General features: G+C 42.6%; 1 protein-coding gene across 5 annotated transcripts in view; it reads right to left on the minus strand.

Annotated features, from left to right (window-relative positions):
* ARHGEF7 (Rho guanine nucleotide exchange factor 7) overlaps positions 1-16,665 on the minus strand; it is a 115,446-nt gene that overhangs the window by 83,896 nt on the left and 14,885 nt on the right. For 3 of the 5 annotated variants that reach the window (XM_041472309.1, XM_041472315.1, XM_041472311.1), the window contains exon 2: positions 16,305-16,391. In XM_041472309.1, the coding sequence (XP_041328243.1) occupies positions 16,305-16,391 (87 nt within the window). Of the gene's footprint in view, positions 1-3,148; positions 3,168-16,304; positions 16,392-16,481; positions 16,613-16,665 lie in introns of those variants that run through there. The other 2 variants (XM_041472313.1, XM_041472314.1) reach the window with 2 other exon arrangements.

Below are 16,665 nucleotides of genomic sequence, written 5' to 3' on the forward strand. Positions count from 1 at the left end.
AATTAGCTAGCAATCATGTCTAGCCGTAAATGACAGCAAGGAGATTAGCAAGAAGAAACAGTTCCAGAATAGAAAGAAATATCAAAAGTTATGGCACAGAAGTAGTATTTTATTATAAAAATCTCATGTGATAACTCTCATGTGTTAATGTTTCTTCCCACTTAATCTTTGCTATTTAAATACCACAAAAAAGTCAGCCTCTAGAAGAACAAGTCATGGATTATTATACTGTCCCATCTTCACAGTTGATACTGTGGAGTTGAAGTTTATACTAATGGGACTTCTGTGGGAGGCTCACAATTTGCTAATATGCAAAGTCAAGTTTGCTGAGTTAACAATGAGGCTTCAAGTACAACTGAAACCCCTACAGGGAACCATTTAAAACTGAAACTATGATTTACATAATACTCTCAGATAAAAGGATACCAACCAAACCTCATGGATCTATAGCATCCTCAGAAACACAATTCATCACTGTAAAGCCATTAACAGCTGTAACACTGGCATTTAGCACAAGTTTCAGAAAAACCCAAATTAAGAGCACATATAAACCCTTTTCAGATTATTATTTCCATTACACTCCCCAAAAATCCCATGTAAAATTCGTGCTGAGATCACTAATGTGACTAACATCAGTCTCAAGATGTCATCCTCTTAGCTGAGATCCAGTTATTTCCAGAGTCATGCAGCACTGGACATCTAACTTCTACAAGACACGTGGACTGCAAAACATTCTGATTACTAACACAGAATATGCCAATGCAATGAAATAGAAAAGCAAAAGGTTGTTCGTTAAATGCAGTAACTGTGATCACAAAGATCCAGCCTCAGAGGAGCAGACTCAGACATGCTCTGTGTATGGCAAAAGGAAGCATCACATCCTGTGTGGATAATGGAGTACAATGTGCCATTCTAGAAACAGGCTAAAATGTTCAGCAAATCTTTCCAATTGGATGCTCCAGAAGCATAAAGAAATGGAAAGACATGGTTCCAGCAAAGTGGAATTCGTTACAAACCTTCATCAAAGCTATCACAAAATGGTACTGGCCAGCAACTTATCTTTATGGATGACACCATTAAGAAAGTGACTTGTGTTCCAAAAAAACAAAACAAGCACAAAAAAAATCATCTTCTGTGGGTGAGAAACCCTTTCAAATACACTGCAAGAAACAATGCAAATCAAACAAAGCACAAGTTAGGACAATACTGAAGTTTTCCAACAGATCACAACTCCTAGCAAACAGTATCAAGAGAACACTCTTTTTAATCTCTAATTAGTAACAGTAGCTCTGGAAATCAACACTCACTTTTTAAAAATCTGACACAAAGTAACTATTAAAAAGCACTTCTCATTTGTTAAAAATTGATTGAACATGCTTGTTCTGTACTATCAATCTTCCAGACAGAATTTGTTTTGCCAGGCTTCTAAAACAGCCTGCCTTATTTTGCACTGACGGGACTGCTGCTCCATGCAACACACCTGCTAAAACAACACATACACATACACTGTACAGGTACAGTACATACTCCTCATATTTGTGCCCTGCAACATAGTTAGTTTTAGTGTACTCCAACAATAAATCCACCCATGAAGACTGTGCTTGCAGCAGTGGTTTCCACACTACCTTTTACAAGGAATTTCTTTCAGACATTCAAACCATAATCCCAAACTTGATGCCACCTTTTAAAATGGAGTTAAGCCACAATGCAATATCTGGATTGTACCAAGCAATTCAAGTCCTGCTTCATGGCAATTCACCACCCTAAACTCCATGATTCTAGTGCTTACTGAACAATTTAATTTCCAAGTACTAGAAGCCACTGAGTCTCCCAACATAAAGAGTATCTCCTTCCCAGTACCACCGTGCCACCACAGCTAATGGCCAAGGTGAAAAATTCTTCAAGCCATGAGAGCAAGTGAGCAGCTGTGCTCTCTCCAAGTTGCCTGAGAGCAAGTTCTCTGAATGTCAAACAAGCCACAGCTCACTGCCTGTGAGGAGGCTGCATCTGCTTGCATAAATTCCCTCAGAGAGGCTTTTTAAAAGGCAGGAAAACAAAGGAGGAGAGAGTTTCATGCTGTGATTTCGCATCCTTCATTAACTCACAAGAAGGGCACCCAAGGCTTCCTCTTCGGGACTACAAAGCCTCCCTATTCTACAGAAGAAAAAGAAATGCACAAAGATGAAAAAAGTCGTCTGTAATATTAAAACCAGCATTATTTCAAACAAACCTCAGTATATCTCACTTCAAGCATCACCACAGTTACCTGAGGGCAGACACTGCCATGAAAATATATTTATTTCCCTTGGGTCGTTTATCTAGTGAAACTACTAGTATTCAGTGGGTAGTGAGGACACTCCTTGATGAAACCTGCCTTAACTACTATCAAGAACAGACTAAACTTGAGAGCAATTACAGGCAGCAATTAGATAGTGCTGAAGCTGGATTGAATTCTTTCAGTAGTGAAGTAAAACAGTTAAGACCCTATCGGAAGGGCTGAGCATGGCAGCACATCCCCACAATAGTTAAAGTCTCTTACAAGGCACAAGTGGAGGTCTGACAAGCTTTACCTCCAAGAGAAAGCAACTGTCCAATTCAAACCACGTAAAACAAAGGCTACATGCAGAAATGAGGAGGGAGAGCATGCCAGACAAAGAACAACACTGCCAGGCGTAAGTTTCGCCTAAATTTAGGACAGTATTTTTCAGCTGTCTGGGTCAATGCTGTCTTCTTTTGTATCTCTAAAGACTTGATCCTACCCACCACAGGTTATCCTCTGGAGGGGTTTTTGCTGTTGACCACAACAGGAAGCCTCTCCACAGCTAACTTTAGCTGGGATCCACGAGACAGTGCTGAAGCCAAGGGGAGGAAAGGATTGTGTTACAGACACCTGCAGCCTTTCCATTACCCACTTGTTTCAACTACATGCTCAGCTACAAAGTTGCATTCTCCCTTTCCCACTAGTTTTTGAGCCCATCACCCCCTCTGTGGTAACAAAGTGACTTAGCTGAAAACTAAATCAATACAGTTTTTTTCCTGGAATAGTTCTCAGCGTTTCAAACACCTGACCAGCATCACAGAGAGTCTACAGTAAGCAGTTGCAACAGATAGAAAAACACTTGTCTCTTTGGCCAGAGACAGCACTGACCTTGGAAACATCAGAAATCAGGGTCAGACAGCTGATGCTAAGCTAGGAATGACAGGAATGAGGAACAGAGGCAAGTCACCTAGGAAAACATTGCAGAGAGGAGGATCAGAACTCAAAACACAAGTGGAAAAACAGAGCCAACAAGAAAAAGAATGGGAGAGGAGAAACAAACAGTTACTAAGAACTTTGTGTAGAAGCCAAGTCATATCATCCCTCTGCTATCAACACTTAGAAAACACAGCAGTTGAGAACATGCCCAGCCCAGCACAAGCAGAAACCTGAGCTCACCACCACTGGCAGATAAGCAGACAGCTCAGGTGCAGAGGCTGCGATAGAGACACGGAGACACAGATCTCCCACACATCACCAAGCTGCCACAGAGAACTTTATTTCTCCCTACTTTTTTTGAAGTCTAGGATCACCTAAAGATCATCTACTATTCACTGTACAATAATCTATCCTCACACTTTGTGCCAGCCCCAGCTCCTTCTTGACCTCCACAAGGTCAATTTGGTAGGAAAGCAAGCAGGCTAGCAGGGTTATTTCTACCAGCTGACCTTCCTGCACCATCTCACCTTGGAACGTGCCAAGCACCCATGCTAGAAGATGGATGTGCAAGAAATAGGTAAGTGATAGCATGTGTCACTGCTGCTCTACTGCCACAGTGGTTTATCTACCCTAGGAGCACAGCCTGCTCTGCATCGTGCTCCGCACTCACAGCTCCAGCTGAGGCCCAGAGGAGCTGTGTCAAACCGTAGACACTCGAGGCTGCAGCTCAAGCACCACGAAACAAGGGTAATACCACTCCTTCAGAAACCAAACCAAAGAAAAAGCACAGTGGAAAGCACTACATTCATACAGCAACTATTAATTCTGCCTCCAAACTCAAATCCAAGTCTGAGACCATCCAATGAATAAAGGAAGAGCAATGAACAGCTTTCCAGCTGGAACCAGGCAAGGTTCCTACAAAAAACTGAGCAATTACCTGTTTAGCAAAACGAACATACAGAGAGGGTCCAGTAACACTTTTTGGGTTTGGCATAGCAATTTCTTAAGCAAAATCCACATCAAAAATGGAATTGAGGGTAGTGTGGCCCTCAAAAGATAAGCCCACAGTTGTTCCAGTCTTGCAATGCTTTTACAATACAAAGTATTCCACTTACCAATTTTAAACTAAACTAATTCATAAGCTGTTTACACCTGTGCAAAACAACACCAAATTACAGTGTTTTGAGCGTGTCAGTTGAAAACAACAAACTGCAGCATTCTAAGTTACAACAGTCTCTCACTTGTGTCTCAAAGTGTACTTTCCCAAGACCTGAGATTTTTTTGAGAGCTCTAAAGGTACATGTATATTCTTCTGCACTTGCTGACAACAGCTATAAATAAAATTACACTCATTCACTTAGATTTGAATGCTATAGAGACATTTGAAATACCTCTAGCAAGAAATATTAACAAAAAAAAATTAAGAGATAAGCCATCTTAATAAGCAAGTACAGGCAGGAAACAACTAGCTGACTGGCATCCTCAAAACTGCTGAGCCCTCCAAGCCAACTAATTAACTTAGGCCATAAATAATAGGTAGATGTGGTCAATTTAACTATCAGCAGTTTACAATATCAAAGTCAGGTAATTACTACAACTTTGTATTTTAACAATGAAGAATTCTCTTTCAGTTTTACTGCCAAGTACAGAAAATAACTTTAGCTGCATTTATCCGTGAAATTTATCTTTTGCAAAATGTTCATGTGACACCAGGATGAAGAACTAGCCTAAGGCAAAGGGTGTGAAAATGCATTTTCTTGTAATTTACTTTATGCTGCTCACAAGCCCACAGGGTGGATGGATTTAAATGGCCTATTCAAATAATGATTAGATTAGTATAGATTAACATCCTGTTCCACATTTGTAATTCAAACACTTTCCTAAACCTTTAGCATCAATATTAAGAGAAAAAAAAGTGAGCGACTACCCTATCTCCACACACTTAAATGCTTTAACATACATTATTTAAATGCTTTAACAACAAAGACTATGACAAACTATGTCATAATTTCTGCAGAGGCTTGCTTTTAGACAAAACATGGTAATTTCCTAAAGTGTACATTTTGAGGACACTCTATGAAGCTAATAAACATATAGAACATGCAAAAAAAAAAAAAAAAGGCATTTCAATGTGTTTTAAACAGTAAACCAGTTAATTTAACAAGTAGGAATCTTTGTACCTGATGATTTAAAACCAAGTGCTTCCAGGCACCTTCTGCTAAGAGACTTAAGAATTCACAATTGTCTTTTTCTTACCTCATTTCTATTCATTAATTAAGTGAACATGTGGGGGGGGTGTGATAAATTCCACTCCCTCTCCCACTCTCTTTGCTTTGTACTGACTGAATGAACCTCAAAACATCTGAAGAATAGGCTGCTCCAGTTAAAAAGTATGTAAAGGTCTATTTATTTTAGACTGTGCTGCTGCTGTCAAAAGAGGACACCCCAGACTGTTCCCTTCTCCACTGAGTCCTCTGTGCCAACCACTCAACCAATCCAGTTCTGAGGGTCAGTCACAACTGGGAGAAAAACCTAACACACATATTGGCAGGGAAGCAATGAACAATTTACTGGGAGTCTGTCAGATTATCTGAAAACAAAGCAAGCTGTATTTCTACTCCCATTTCTTTAGAAATAATCATGAAACAGTGTAAACTCATCTAGATGATGTAAAAATAATAGAGACAATACACACTTGCTGACAGAGGTTACAACTCTGTTAGGAAAGTAAAACATGGAACTGACTGATACTTTGCTGGAGTGCTTCCATTGCAACTCAACGTTGATCTAAACCACTGTGCCCATCTCTGCCATCCTCAGTCACTGCCAGGCAGGTGGACAACAAGAAAACAGATATCCAGAGTACCCATTCTTGAAATTTTTCAGAGGGAACTTAAACAAGGGGGGAGGGAGAGGAAACGAGAATTTAATTAAAGCTAGGGCAGTGGTCCGGTTTTCAGCAGTACCTTGCCTAGGAGAATTGCTTTTGCTGGCACTTCCAGCCAACACTCTCCTGAAAACATCATGCAAAACAGGGATTGCTATGAAGCAAGAGTGGACATCACATGGAGAAGACTTGACCAGGCAGGAATCCTGCAAGTTACTGAACAAGTATATATCTGGCAAAAATTATTAAGCATATCATCACCATATTCTCACTAACCATCACTAGTCCTCTCTCTGATAAGTCTTCTATCCTCCTCAAGGAAAACACCAGGGTAGGGGATAGAAAATAAGAGTGGAGAGCATGGGAATATTTTTTTAAAAATCTAGATATTAAAAAATCACTCAGCACTAGCAGGAGAGGATCTGTGAAGATGCCCTTACATCAGCTAGTAATAGCATATATTTGTTTTTGGGTTCCCTCACCTCTAGTTTTTCCTTTATTATTTCACAGCCTAAGGCAGCTGCACCACTACCTTTCATAGGGCTGCTAAAGCAAGTAGCATTGAGGATTTGTATCAAAGGAGCTTGGCTCAGTATTTAATGTTTTATTTGTAAACTGGACTCAAAAGCAACTGCTACTTAACAGTTTCTAAACACTCCATTCAAAGAAGTGTGGCCAACAACAGTCAAAAAATTGGAAGAAGTCTATGACTTCAGCTGAAGTTTGGGGGAAAAAAAAAGAATTAATCAGGATTTCATCTGCTAAACACGAGCCTCTAGCCCCAGCCCTTCAGAAAGCAAAGGGTACCCCAAGAATACTTCACCCTCTCCTTGCTGGCCCCAAAAGTAAAGAGGGCAGCTCCTGGGCTGGCCACACACAGGCTCTCAGCAAAGGCTGCCAGCAGGGCAGAGCCACCTCAGGACACCACTCAGGCAGACCAGAAGGAATACCCCTCTTCTTCCCAAGGCACCAGTGCTCAGGTTCGTGTGTTTACACTTGGCCCACAAGATGGCACTGACAGAAAAACTTTGCTCCCTCTTTTTTCCTCTGTCCCTGCCTCTCTGTCACCAGGCTCACCAGTGGCCCTGGACTGATTCAGAGAAGGACTGCCACCTACTGAAAACACCACATCACTTTCCCACATAGCTGAATCTCCCTCCTCACCTGCCCCCAGCTTACCCAACCAGCTGGATCCTGCTGGCTTCATCCCAGAGGAAGAGTAAGAGGCACACAGCTGAAGGCAGCTTTTTTTCAGCAAAAGGAGTCCAAGGTTTTTAGCACTACAATTTCCCCCATTACCTAGAATTTTTCAGTATTTCCTGAAAAACAGAAAGACCTGGGAAAAGCTAGAAGTGTCAAAAAAACATGCTGCTCTTCACACAAACTCCAGCTTTCAGTAATACTGACAGGACCAGCCCAGTATCTGATGAAACATCTAAACACAGTTAACTATAGAGGAACAGAGGGCTCAAGCTGAAACATGCAAGTGCTAGAGCCATTTGTGTACTCAGCTGAGCACAGTAAGAGAACTCCCCTTAAGGAATTGGAGAAATCACCATATTCTAATATTTCTGTTCCTTTTAATTAGTGCAAGGTGCTTTTCCCCTCTCCTCAACACCACCTTTCAAAATCAAGCCTGTGAAAACTACTCTCCACTGCAGAATGCATATCACCTTTCCTACACATGCCAGGATATTTACATGCAAGCAGAAGTCAGGAACAATTGCAAAGCTGGAAGCACTTAAAACATCAGAGCAACCCACAAAAAACCTAGATTTGCTACTCCACCATTTACAGATAACTGAAGTGATTTATGTCGACTCTTAAGTTCAAAGAAAAATCAAAATATTCTGGCGAGATGACAGCAAACAAAAGCAGCAGCTTGCTTTGCCAGGATGGACTCTCTTCTGCACAGTCCTCATTTGAGGCAAGGTTCAAAGCAACTGTTCTGCCAGAATTCCTTCCTTGCCAAAATGATGCAATACAGTCATTGTCACAAGAGGAGAAAGTTTTCCAGGTTCCTGAAGAGACTGAGCACTGCCATCTGACATACTGCAGGATGCACTTCAGCTCTGAGGACCTTCTTAGTCCAAATGCATACATTAAGAAAACACATTATATCATTAAGGTCTGCAGGTACCCAAGTTTTCTTCACACAATACACCAACAACTATAACCTATTTTGTATATTCTTTGTTTTCCTCCATCACACATGTGTTTGGGAAATAATCTGACAGCCAATAACAATGTCACTGTGTTCAATATACACAACTGTAGTTGTACAGTGCAAGATTTATCTACATTTATATTTTTAGTATGCTTGCCAGCTAAAAAATCTCTTTGAAACTATTCAAGAGAAAAAGTGCATGAGACCTCCTAAGTCCACCTTCACAAGGTACTCATAAAAACCACAACAGCAACTAACAAAACCATAGCCATCATCTGGGAAGTAAAAAGGCAGGCAGGTGCTGACAGGAACAAGACCTGACTTCTGAAATGCCCTTCTCTCCTCAGCACTGGGCTCACAGCAGGTGCCACACTGTCCCAGTGCCATCTCCATTCCTCTCTACTGTCCCTGCTGTTCCCTTGCTGAGAGGGACAGAGCAGCTCCCCTGCTCTCCTCCCAAGACCTGCCTTCACACCTGGCATCCCCACCTCCTCTGCACAGCTTGCTCCCTGCTCAGGGCTTATCAGAAGGGCCCTCCTTCCCACAGCTCCCACCCTTCAGAAAAGCATCAGATGAGCCCTTCCTCACTGTGCTTCACAACAGAGGAGGACACAACAGGGCTAAAGAAATCAGAGAGCAAGAACTCCTCTGACAAGTCAGGAGAACAGCGTATAAATTGGGAAGCAGACTCTTCTCCCTTTTTAAGCCTTAAGGACTCCAAAGTTCTGCTCAAAATTCTCCAGCTCACTCTACCCACCCTTTTCTCCCAACTTTCCTAGTTTCCACACCTTCCCTCAGATGATTAACTCCTCTTCTATCAAAGAAGCAATGAAATCCTCTTGTGAAAACAGTCTGCTATATTTGAGCATAACACTGATGTCTTCTGTGCATTCTCTATTAATAGTGCAATACATTTTAATTGCTAGATGAAGGTTCATTTTATTCTCAAACTCCAAAGAAGCACCACAAATGAAGCAGTTACACAGAAGCCTCTCCCAAACCACAGAGCAACTCATTTGCAAAACTGCTCTGAACAGATCTGTACCAGTGCTGTGGTTTGACCTGGCAGGCAGCTGAACACCACTGAGTCATTCACTCACCCCCCAGCCCACCCCCAACAAATGGGATAGGGGACAGAATTGGAAAGACAGGTTAAAGTCAAGGGTTGAGATAAAGGCAGCTTAATACGACAGAAAAGGAAGAGAAAATAACAATTATAAGGGAATATAGAAAAAATGTGATGCACAAGCACCTGCTGACCAGGGCCCAGCGAGTGATCAGGGAACAGCAGGTGGACACCCACCCTGGTCACCTCCTCCCAGTTTCAGCGCTGAGCATCACACCACATGGTGTGGGATATCCCTCTGGTCAGCTGGGATCAGCTGTCCTGGCTGGGTCCCCTTCCAACCTCCTGTCCACCAATCTCCTCCCTGCCAGGGCAGCACAAAAATCTAAACAGTTCTTGCTTTAGTGTAAGCACTGCTCAGAAACAACTAAAACAGTGAGTTATTAACATTATTCTCATTCTAAATCCAAAATTCAGCACTATACCAGCTTCTAGGAATAAAATTAACTCAATCCCAATCAAAATTAGGAGGACTAGTTAATATTTACCATGTCACTGTAAATTGCCTTGTACATGCTGACGACCAAGACATGCCTGAAACATTTTGGATGTATTCTGACACACTAGACTCCCCATAACACTTGCTTCTTGCAGCAAAGAAAGGAATCTGCCCCCATGATAGAGCCATTCATTGTGCCAGTCTCACATGCCCGCTTACATATTTGTGTTCAAAGCACCACAAATCGGGCAATACAAAAGAACTGGCAGGAATTAAAATATTCATGGTCTAATTCAAAATTTCAGAATTATTTTTTTACCTTGAAAGTACTGAACATAGCAAAGTAGCAAAAAAAAACCAAAAAAAATAAACACCTAGTAGATACAAAAAAACCTAGACTATTTGTTACATTATTCATCAAAGATACACTTGTAATCCACTTTTGTTACTTGATAGCTTTCTTCTAAGTCAAAAAAATACTAGACCATTTGTTACATTATTCATTACAAAGATACACTTGTAATCCACTTTTGTTACTTGATAGCTTTCTTCTAAGTCTTTTCAAATTACCGTATATCAGGTGCTTTTGAATCTGTACCCCAATAAGGAGGTTCATTCTTCTCTTTAATGAAAGCCACTGGACTCACTTTAGTCAGGAGGCGATAGCACAGTATCATGCTACTGCTGATGCAACAAGCTCACACAAGGCAGAATCACAAATAAATTCTCACAGAAAGAGCAGGAAGGTTTAAGTGAAAAGGGAACCACGTAAGGATTTGAAAAGCTACCATGCACATTTGTGTTTCAGACTGGGTTTTACTAAATAAAACCATAACAATTTCTGATACTACCATTCCTCCCTGTCCAATGCCATATGTTCCTGCCTCTCTGTGTCATCTTCTCAGCTAGCATCACACTATGCATGAGTGGTATACAAGATGAGGAACTGGCTTAATCTCAGACAAAAAAAACCCACTGTTTTTCCACTATTCTATCTGTAAGGCACCTTTAAAGTAATATTCAAAGGCCTCTCTTCAATAGGAACACAAAGGATTGATAAACACATGAAACACAGTCTCAGTCCTAGGCCTGCTACTCTGTGCATCGTAAAAATTCTGCATATCACAAGAAGCCATTCTTATGAAAATAATATAAATAAGTCAAGCAACAGCATCTCCCCATCTTAAAAACACATATTTACACATGAGAAAAAGGATAGAAATGAAGGGTGTGAGAGACAGAGAAGCAGTCACATGTTGGAGGTCTGTATGTACAAGACAAGTTGCAGTGACACACGGCACTTTGCTTTAAGCAATATCTAAAATATATTCAGAATAGTTTTGTGAACAAGTAGAAACCGGGGTGGGAGTTGGGGGGAAGGAATATGGTAGACACATCTTAATTAAAAGATACAGCTTTTTCCCTTTGAAAAATATACAAGTAAGATCTCAGCCTCTAAATAAAACTTCACAATGTGCAGTCCATAAGCAAAGAATGGTAACTCTAAAACACTGAAATTCTGGGAAATGTTTATGACATTTAAGAATCATGAAGGCATTTGGCAGCGCACCTTCTGGGTTAGAAAGACATTGTGTTGGAATAAACCCAGGAGCAAATCTAAGGAATATTGTTCTTGACAAAATAAAGACCATAGTCTGAACAAGGGCTGAAAAGATAGGTAGATAATTTAATTTCTGTATCATTGTCCTAAGACAGGCATAAAGGTCTTCAATACTAGAAACCTATTTATTCCTAATTCACTGACAAGTGAATGTCAGCCAAGTCCATCCACACTAGCAGCATAGCTCTACACGTTCCTTATACAAATAGGTCTTTGAAAGTCAGCTGGCAGAATACCTTTCCAAGTCCACACTGGCAATAGGATTGTAGCCATAATGATCTAAAGAAGTGGGCAAGGCTCAGGGGAAAGAAGCATCACCTAACAGATGAACTGCTGTGTTCGGGGTGGCTGTGAGGGAAGGAAACAGACAGGTACCTTTGCTCCCAAAAGATTACCTGCTCTAACAGAGTGACAGTGTGGCACCCCTCACAAACTTTTCCCCAAGGCTGAAGCTCCATTACAGACATTCACAACCATTTGTATATCTTGATTAAATCTTGAGTGCTATGAATTTTATTTTAGAAATTTGCATGCAGTGTTCTGAACCTTAAGGGCAAATCCCTCTTGTTCAAGAGATTTTATAATATACAAGCACAGGAGCTCAGACTATGTAAGACTGCCAGGTTTGCTTCATTTCTTCTTTGGTTAGTTTATTATAGAAATAAATTCCTAGGCTTTGCATTGCTGCCTCTGCAATAAAATGACCATCCTTGAATCCTAGAGGCAAGCAGGTCTCTTAGCAGGTAGAGAAAGGGTTCTCAGATCCACAGCTTGTCTTCTTCCATTAAGCAGTTGCTATCTTACCCATCAGTATGAAAGTCAGAAATACAAAATATTTTTGAGCTCAAGAAACCTGTTAACATTCAGATAAGCAAGCATTAATCTTTTACTTTATGAAAGCCAGCAAAAAAGCCCTGCATCCTGCTACTTACGGAATTCAATCACACAGACCTCTGACATTGTTCACAGGATATGTCAAACACTCTGCCCTTTAAACAGCAGATACTAACATGGTTTTCCATTAACCTATTTTTGTTTATTATTCTACATTCAACTGCTCCCCCAACAAACTTCACTGCTGTTGAACTATGCAGTGATTTCTCCAGGACAAATGCAAGCTGTCAAACAGCTCTGGTCAAAGAATAAGAAAAGACAGCATTATATTCAGGAAGCTCAAGCTCCTTTGAACAAGAACAAAACTAGAGTAACATGACACAGGTACAAGATAACCATAATGGCAAAACTTGCTAGGGCTCAGGTAGAATTAAGCCATCACTTTTTCATTTTTCTCTCCTTTGCAAGACTTCTGTGAAAGCTATGCCTACAGTGAGTTCCTTCTTAACCATACATATCCACCCACATTCTTCTAGAACAGAGTCCCTCAGGTACAACAAGTATCTAGGACCCTGTATTGAAAAGCAGGTCATGCTCCTCAGAAGGGAGTAAAGTTAAATGTCTCTCCAGCCAAAGAGAAAACGGGGTGGGAAAACAGCCTTTAAAGCAAAAATGGCAGGAACAGTACCTAGCAAATATCCTATTTGCCTAAGGAAAAGATGCACAGTAAGACGTGAACTGACAACACAGGTAGCTACTTTACAGTCCCCTCCATCTACACAGACATTCAGCAATAGCACTGAAGGCTCAAAGTAGAAAAAAATACTCAACACTACAATTATTCTAAGGATGGATTAATCATTTTCAGAAGAAAAAAAAAACATGGAAATTCAGTCCCTGGTGGAGGTCTTAGGAACATTTTCTCATTAATAGGTCTCAGTTCCTTGTATATGCACACAAAAAAGCTGTATTAAAAATAATTTTTAAAGCCCAATACTTGCAGCACATTATTCTGGTTATTTCTGGAATCAAGCTTTGCTGTACAAAGATCGCTGCAAGCTCCAAATTAAGTATTCTCTTTTCTACAGAACACTTAAATATCAAAAAATACTGGGGGGTGTAGGAAGGGAGCCACTGGTTTCCTCTGAGGAACAGCAATCCTCCTCATTAGAATTTGAAATACCCTTTCTGAAGGTTTTATCTTTCTAACAACCCAAACTTACTGGGAAGCAAGAAAAAGAAAATAAGAACAGCTTTCAGACACCAGCACTTTTCCAAACCAACAGATTTTCTCATCTCTGCCCCTTATTTCACATGTAGGAAAAAAACCAAAGTTATCATATCCTCTAAAAAAGGATCCACAGAAGAAAGCACCTCTAAGAAGCCATCTACTGCTGTGCAGCTTTCCATTAACCACAGTAGTTTATCAAATTCTCAAAAATGCCATAACAAAGTCTCCTAAACTGGAGACCTACAGAACTCCAGCAAGGCAAGGAGCTCTGACATGGCTTCGTAAAAATACACCACCACTGCTTCCAAGATGAGTTCAGATCTGGGAGCAAAAAGTGCTTGTGCAATGCTGATCTTGGGCTAACCAAACCACTACCAGGCCCACAAAATAACACACAGAAAAATCATCTGATCCAACTACATATAATTCACATTCAATGTAAGGCTCAAGTACAACCCTTATAGGTCACAGAAAACTCCACATTGTGGAATACTTATTAGGAAAAGCACATTAATGCACAGAATAATGTCACATCTCCCCACACCAGCCTAGGGCTTCCTCTGATACCCATATTGTCCAAATGTTTCTATTATTTAAGGTACCAGACACACATCTAACCCTTTGTAAAATATTTGTACTCACCACTAACTCCTTGTTAGCTCACCTGCCCTCTCTGATAATATCCCCTAAAGCGGTTCCAGAGATGCTCCTCACACTCTTCATGCAACGCAATCTCTAAACCCTGCCTGAGACTCAGGAAGCATTACACAGACCCTGCACAGGGGAGCTGTGGCATCGCCCCAGTTCCCACGGTGAGGAAGGCTCACATTCTCCAGGGCTGACTCACACCTTGTGTTAAGTGTTAGAGGGAGGGGAAGGAGCCCAGGAGTAGCGGATGGCCAAGAGGCCCCTGCCAGCTACTCCCTGGTTGAATCCAGGATGCCATTGCTCTCATCTTTGGCCACAGTTAGGGGGCTGGAAAAATTAATGAGAAAACAACAGGGAACAGACAATGCACAAACCATAAATACACACACAAGAGCTCCATAAGCCCAAGCATTTGTGCCCCTTCTTGCCAGCTTCTGAACTCTCTGGTGCTTGGGAATAATTCCTGTTCCAACATGCTGAGCTGGAAGCCACTGCTGCCAGTTACCTCCACGTAAGAAAGGTGTTCCGGCAGTCTTGCTGAGAAGTCCCTGAGGCCAGGTTAACAATTTGACTATTCCCAAAGATATTCAGGCTCTCAGAACAAGAGCAAAATTATCTTTTCTTTCAATCATTTTTCTTCATTTTCTCGTCACCCCAAGGAAAAGAGCTGACAAAAGCTTTCTGCAACTAAAAAAGAGACCAAACTGCAACACTGTAACCATTCCCAACCTGTCACAATTGCAGTGGCTTCAAGCTTTGAGAGACCTGATGAAGGAAATTAGTAAAGGGGAGGGGATGATATAAATGCCATTTTCTCCCTCTTTAACATTTACAACACTCAATTTATTTCTGCACTGAGATCAGAAGTACCTCCTCCCCCAATTCTCCCCAGTTCATGAATGTCTACCACTTGAAGTTTGGATCTGCTCTCACACACAAATGTTCAAAACATGAAAAGCTCAAGGTGGCCCTAGAAAAGACAAATGGGAGTGGCAGCTGCTCCAAAGCAAAAAGAACACTTGACACAATGCAATGTTGATCCCAGAACCTGGTTTCTGATTATTTCAGAACTTAATTTGTTTTTTCTCCCAGGAAATCCTAAAGGATTTTCTACATATTTCTCAGGGAGAAGGGAAGGAAGGTAAAAAAGTAAGGACTTACAAGAGGAGTGCTAAAAGCAGTCTTAATTTCCATCTTTATCCATGAGAGAACCTAAGATAAAGGGCAAGTCCTGCAAGTATCATTTATTTCACTAATGATACTTCACTGTTTAGAGGCCTCAGGAAAGCAATCAGAGTCTTTTTTAATGACATGCAGCTACTGCCTGGCAAAATCACAGGCAAGACCAGAGGTACCATAAGACCCTGCAAATTAATTAAGGCAATACTACATTAATTTAAGTCCAGAACCACCAGAAACCAATTTTCCACCCAAAAAAAATGTCTCCAAGGACTGAAATTACAATACCTCTCACTTTCCAACGCAGAGAAGCTGAAACCTGTTTTTAATCTCATCAGTTCCTTCCCACACGCCAACATCAAGTAAACTCGACAGCAGTATGTACTTGCTATAGCTAAATATACCAGCAATATTCGAGAACCTAATTTGCAACCCTGCGAACACACGTTCGGAAAAGATGGCAGTTTGCAGGGCTTTTATGTAACGCGAATTTAAATAGAAGAAACAGCACCTGCCATTTTCTTCAATTAGCATTTCACTCGGTAATAGGCAACTTAATTTCTCTAAGCCGACCGCTGCGCTTCCAAAGCGATTCCACGAATACAGCGGACGCAATTTATACGTACCGACAATTGACTCGGACAGAAGAGCAGTGGTTTTAGCCAGGCAAGCCCCGGCCCCGGCACTCGCGCCTGCAGCGGCAGCGCCCTGCCCGCCCGGCGCTGCCGAGGAGCGGCGCGGCCCTTCCCCGCGCTCCGGCCGGGCGGCTCCGCCGGGGCGCGGCCGCCACCGCGCCGCATCGGCCAGCGCCGAGGCAGCCCGGGCTGACGGCGGCGGCTTCCCCGCAGCCCCCCGGGCCCGCAGCCAGGGGAGGGGCGGCCGCCACCATCTTGTCTGCCGCGTCCCCGGGCACAAAGGGAGGGCGAGAAACCCCCCGCCCCCGGGACCGAGCCGGGCGCCCCCAGCCCCGACTCACCTCCAGGCGCAGGGAAGCACCGCAGCCCCGCAGGAACTCGCGGATGTTGCTCAGGCACTCGCCCTCCGTCCGCGGCTCCGGGTACACCTGCAAGAGAAGAGGCGGGCGGCTCAGCGCGGGGAGGAGACGGGAGCGCACCGGAGCGGAGGGCGTCCCCCACCGCGCCGCTCCCCTCACCTCCCGCTCCCTCCGCAGGCAGCGGCGCCGCTCGCTCCCACTGGAGCGTTTGAACCGGGAAGTAAACACGGAGCACAGGAAATGGCGTGCGAGGGCGGGGGGCGGCGGGCAGGAGCACGGGCAGGGGTGCCCCGGCCAGGCGCGGTCGCGGCGGCTCTGCCCCGGGGGGCGGGAGGGAGGCGCG

Source organism: Pyrgilauda ruficollis, unplaced genomic scaffold, assembly GCF_017590135.1.
Source record: "Pyrgilauda ruficollis isolate IOZ18807 unplaced genomic scaffold, ASM1759013v1 scaffold29, whole genome shotgun sequence".
Taxonomy (NCBI): Eukaryota; Metazoa; Chordata; class Aves; order Passeriformes; family Passeridae; genus Pyrgilauda; species Pyrgilauda ruficollis.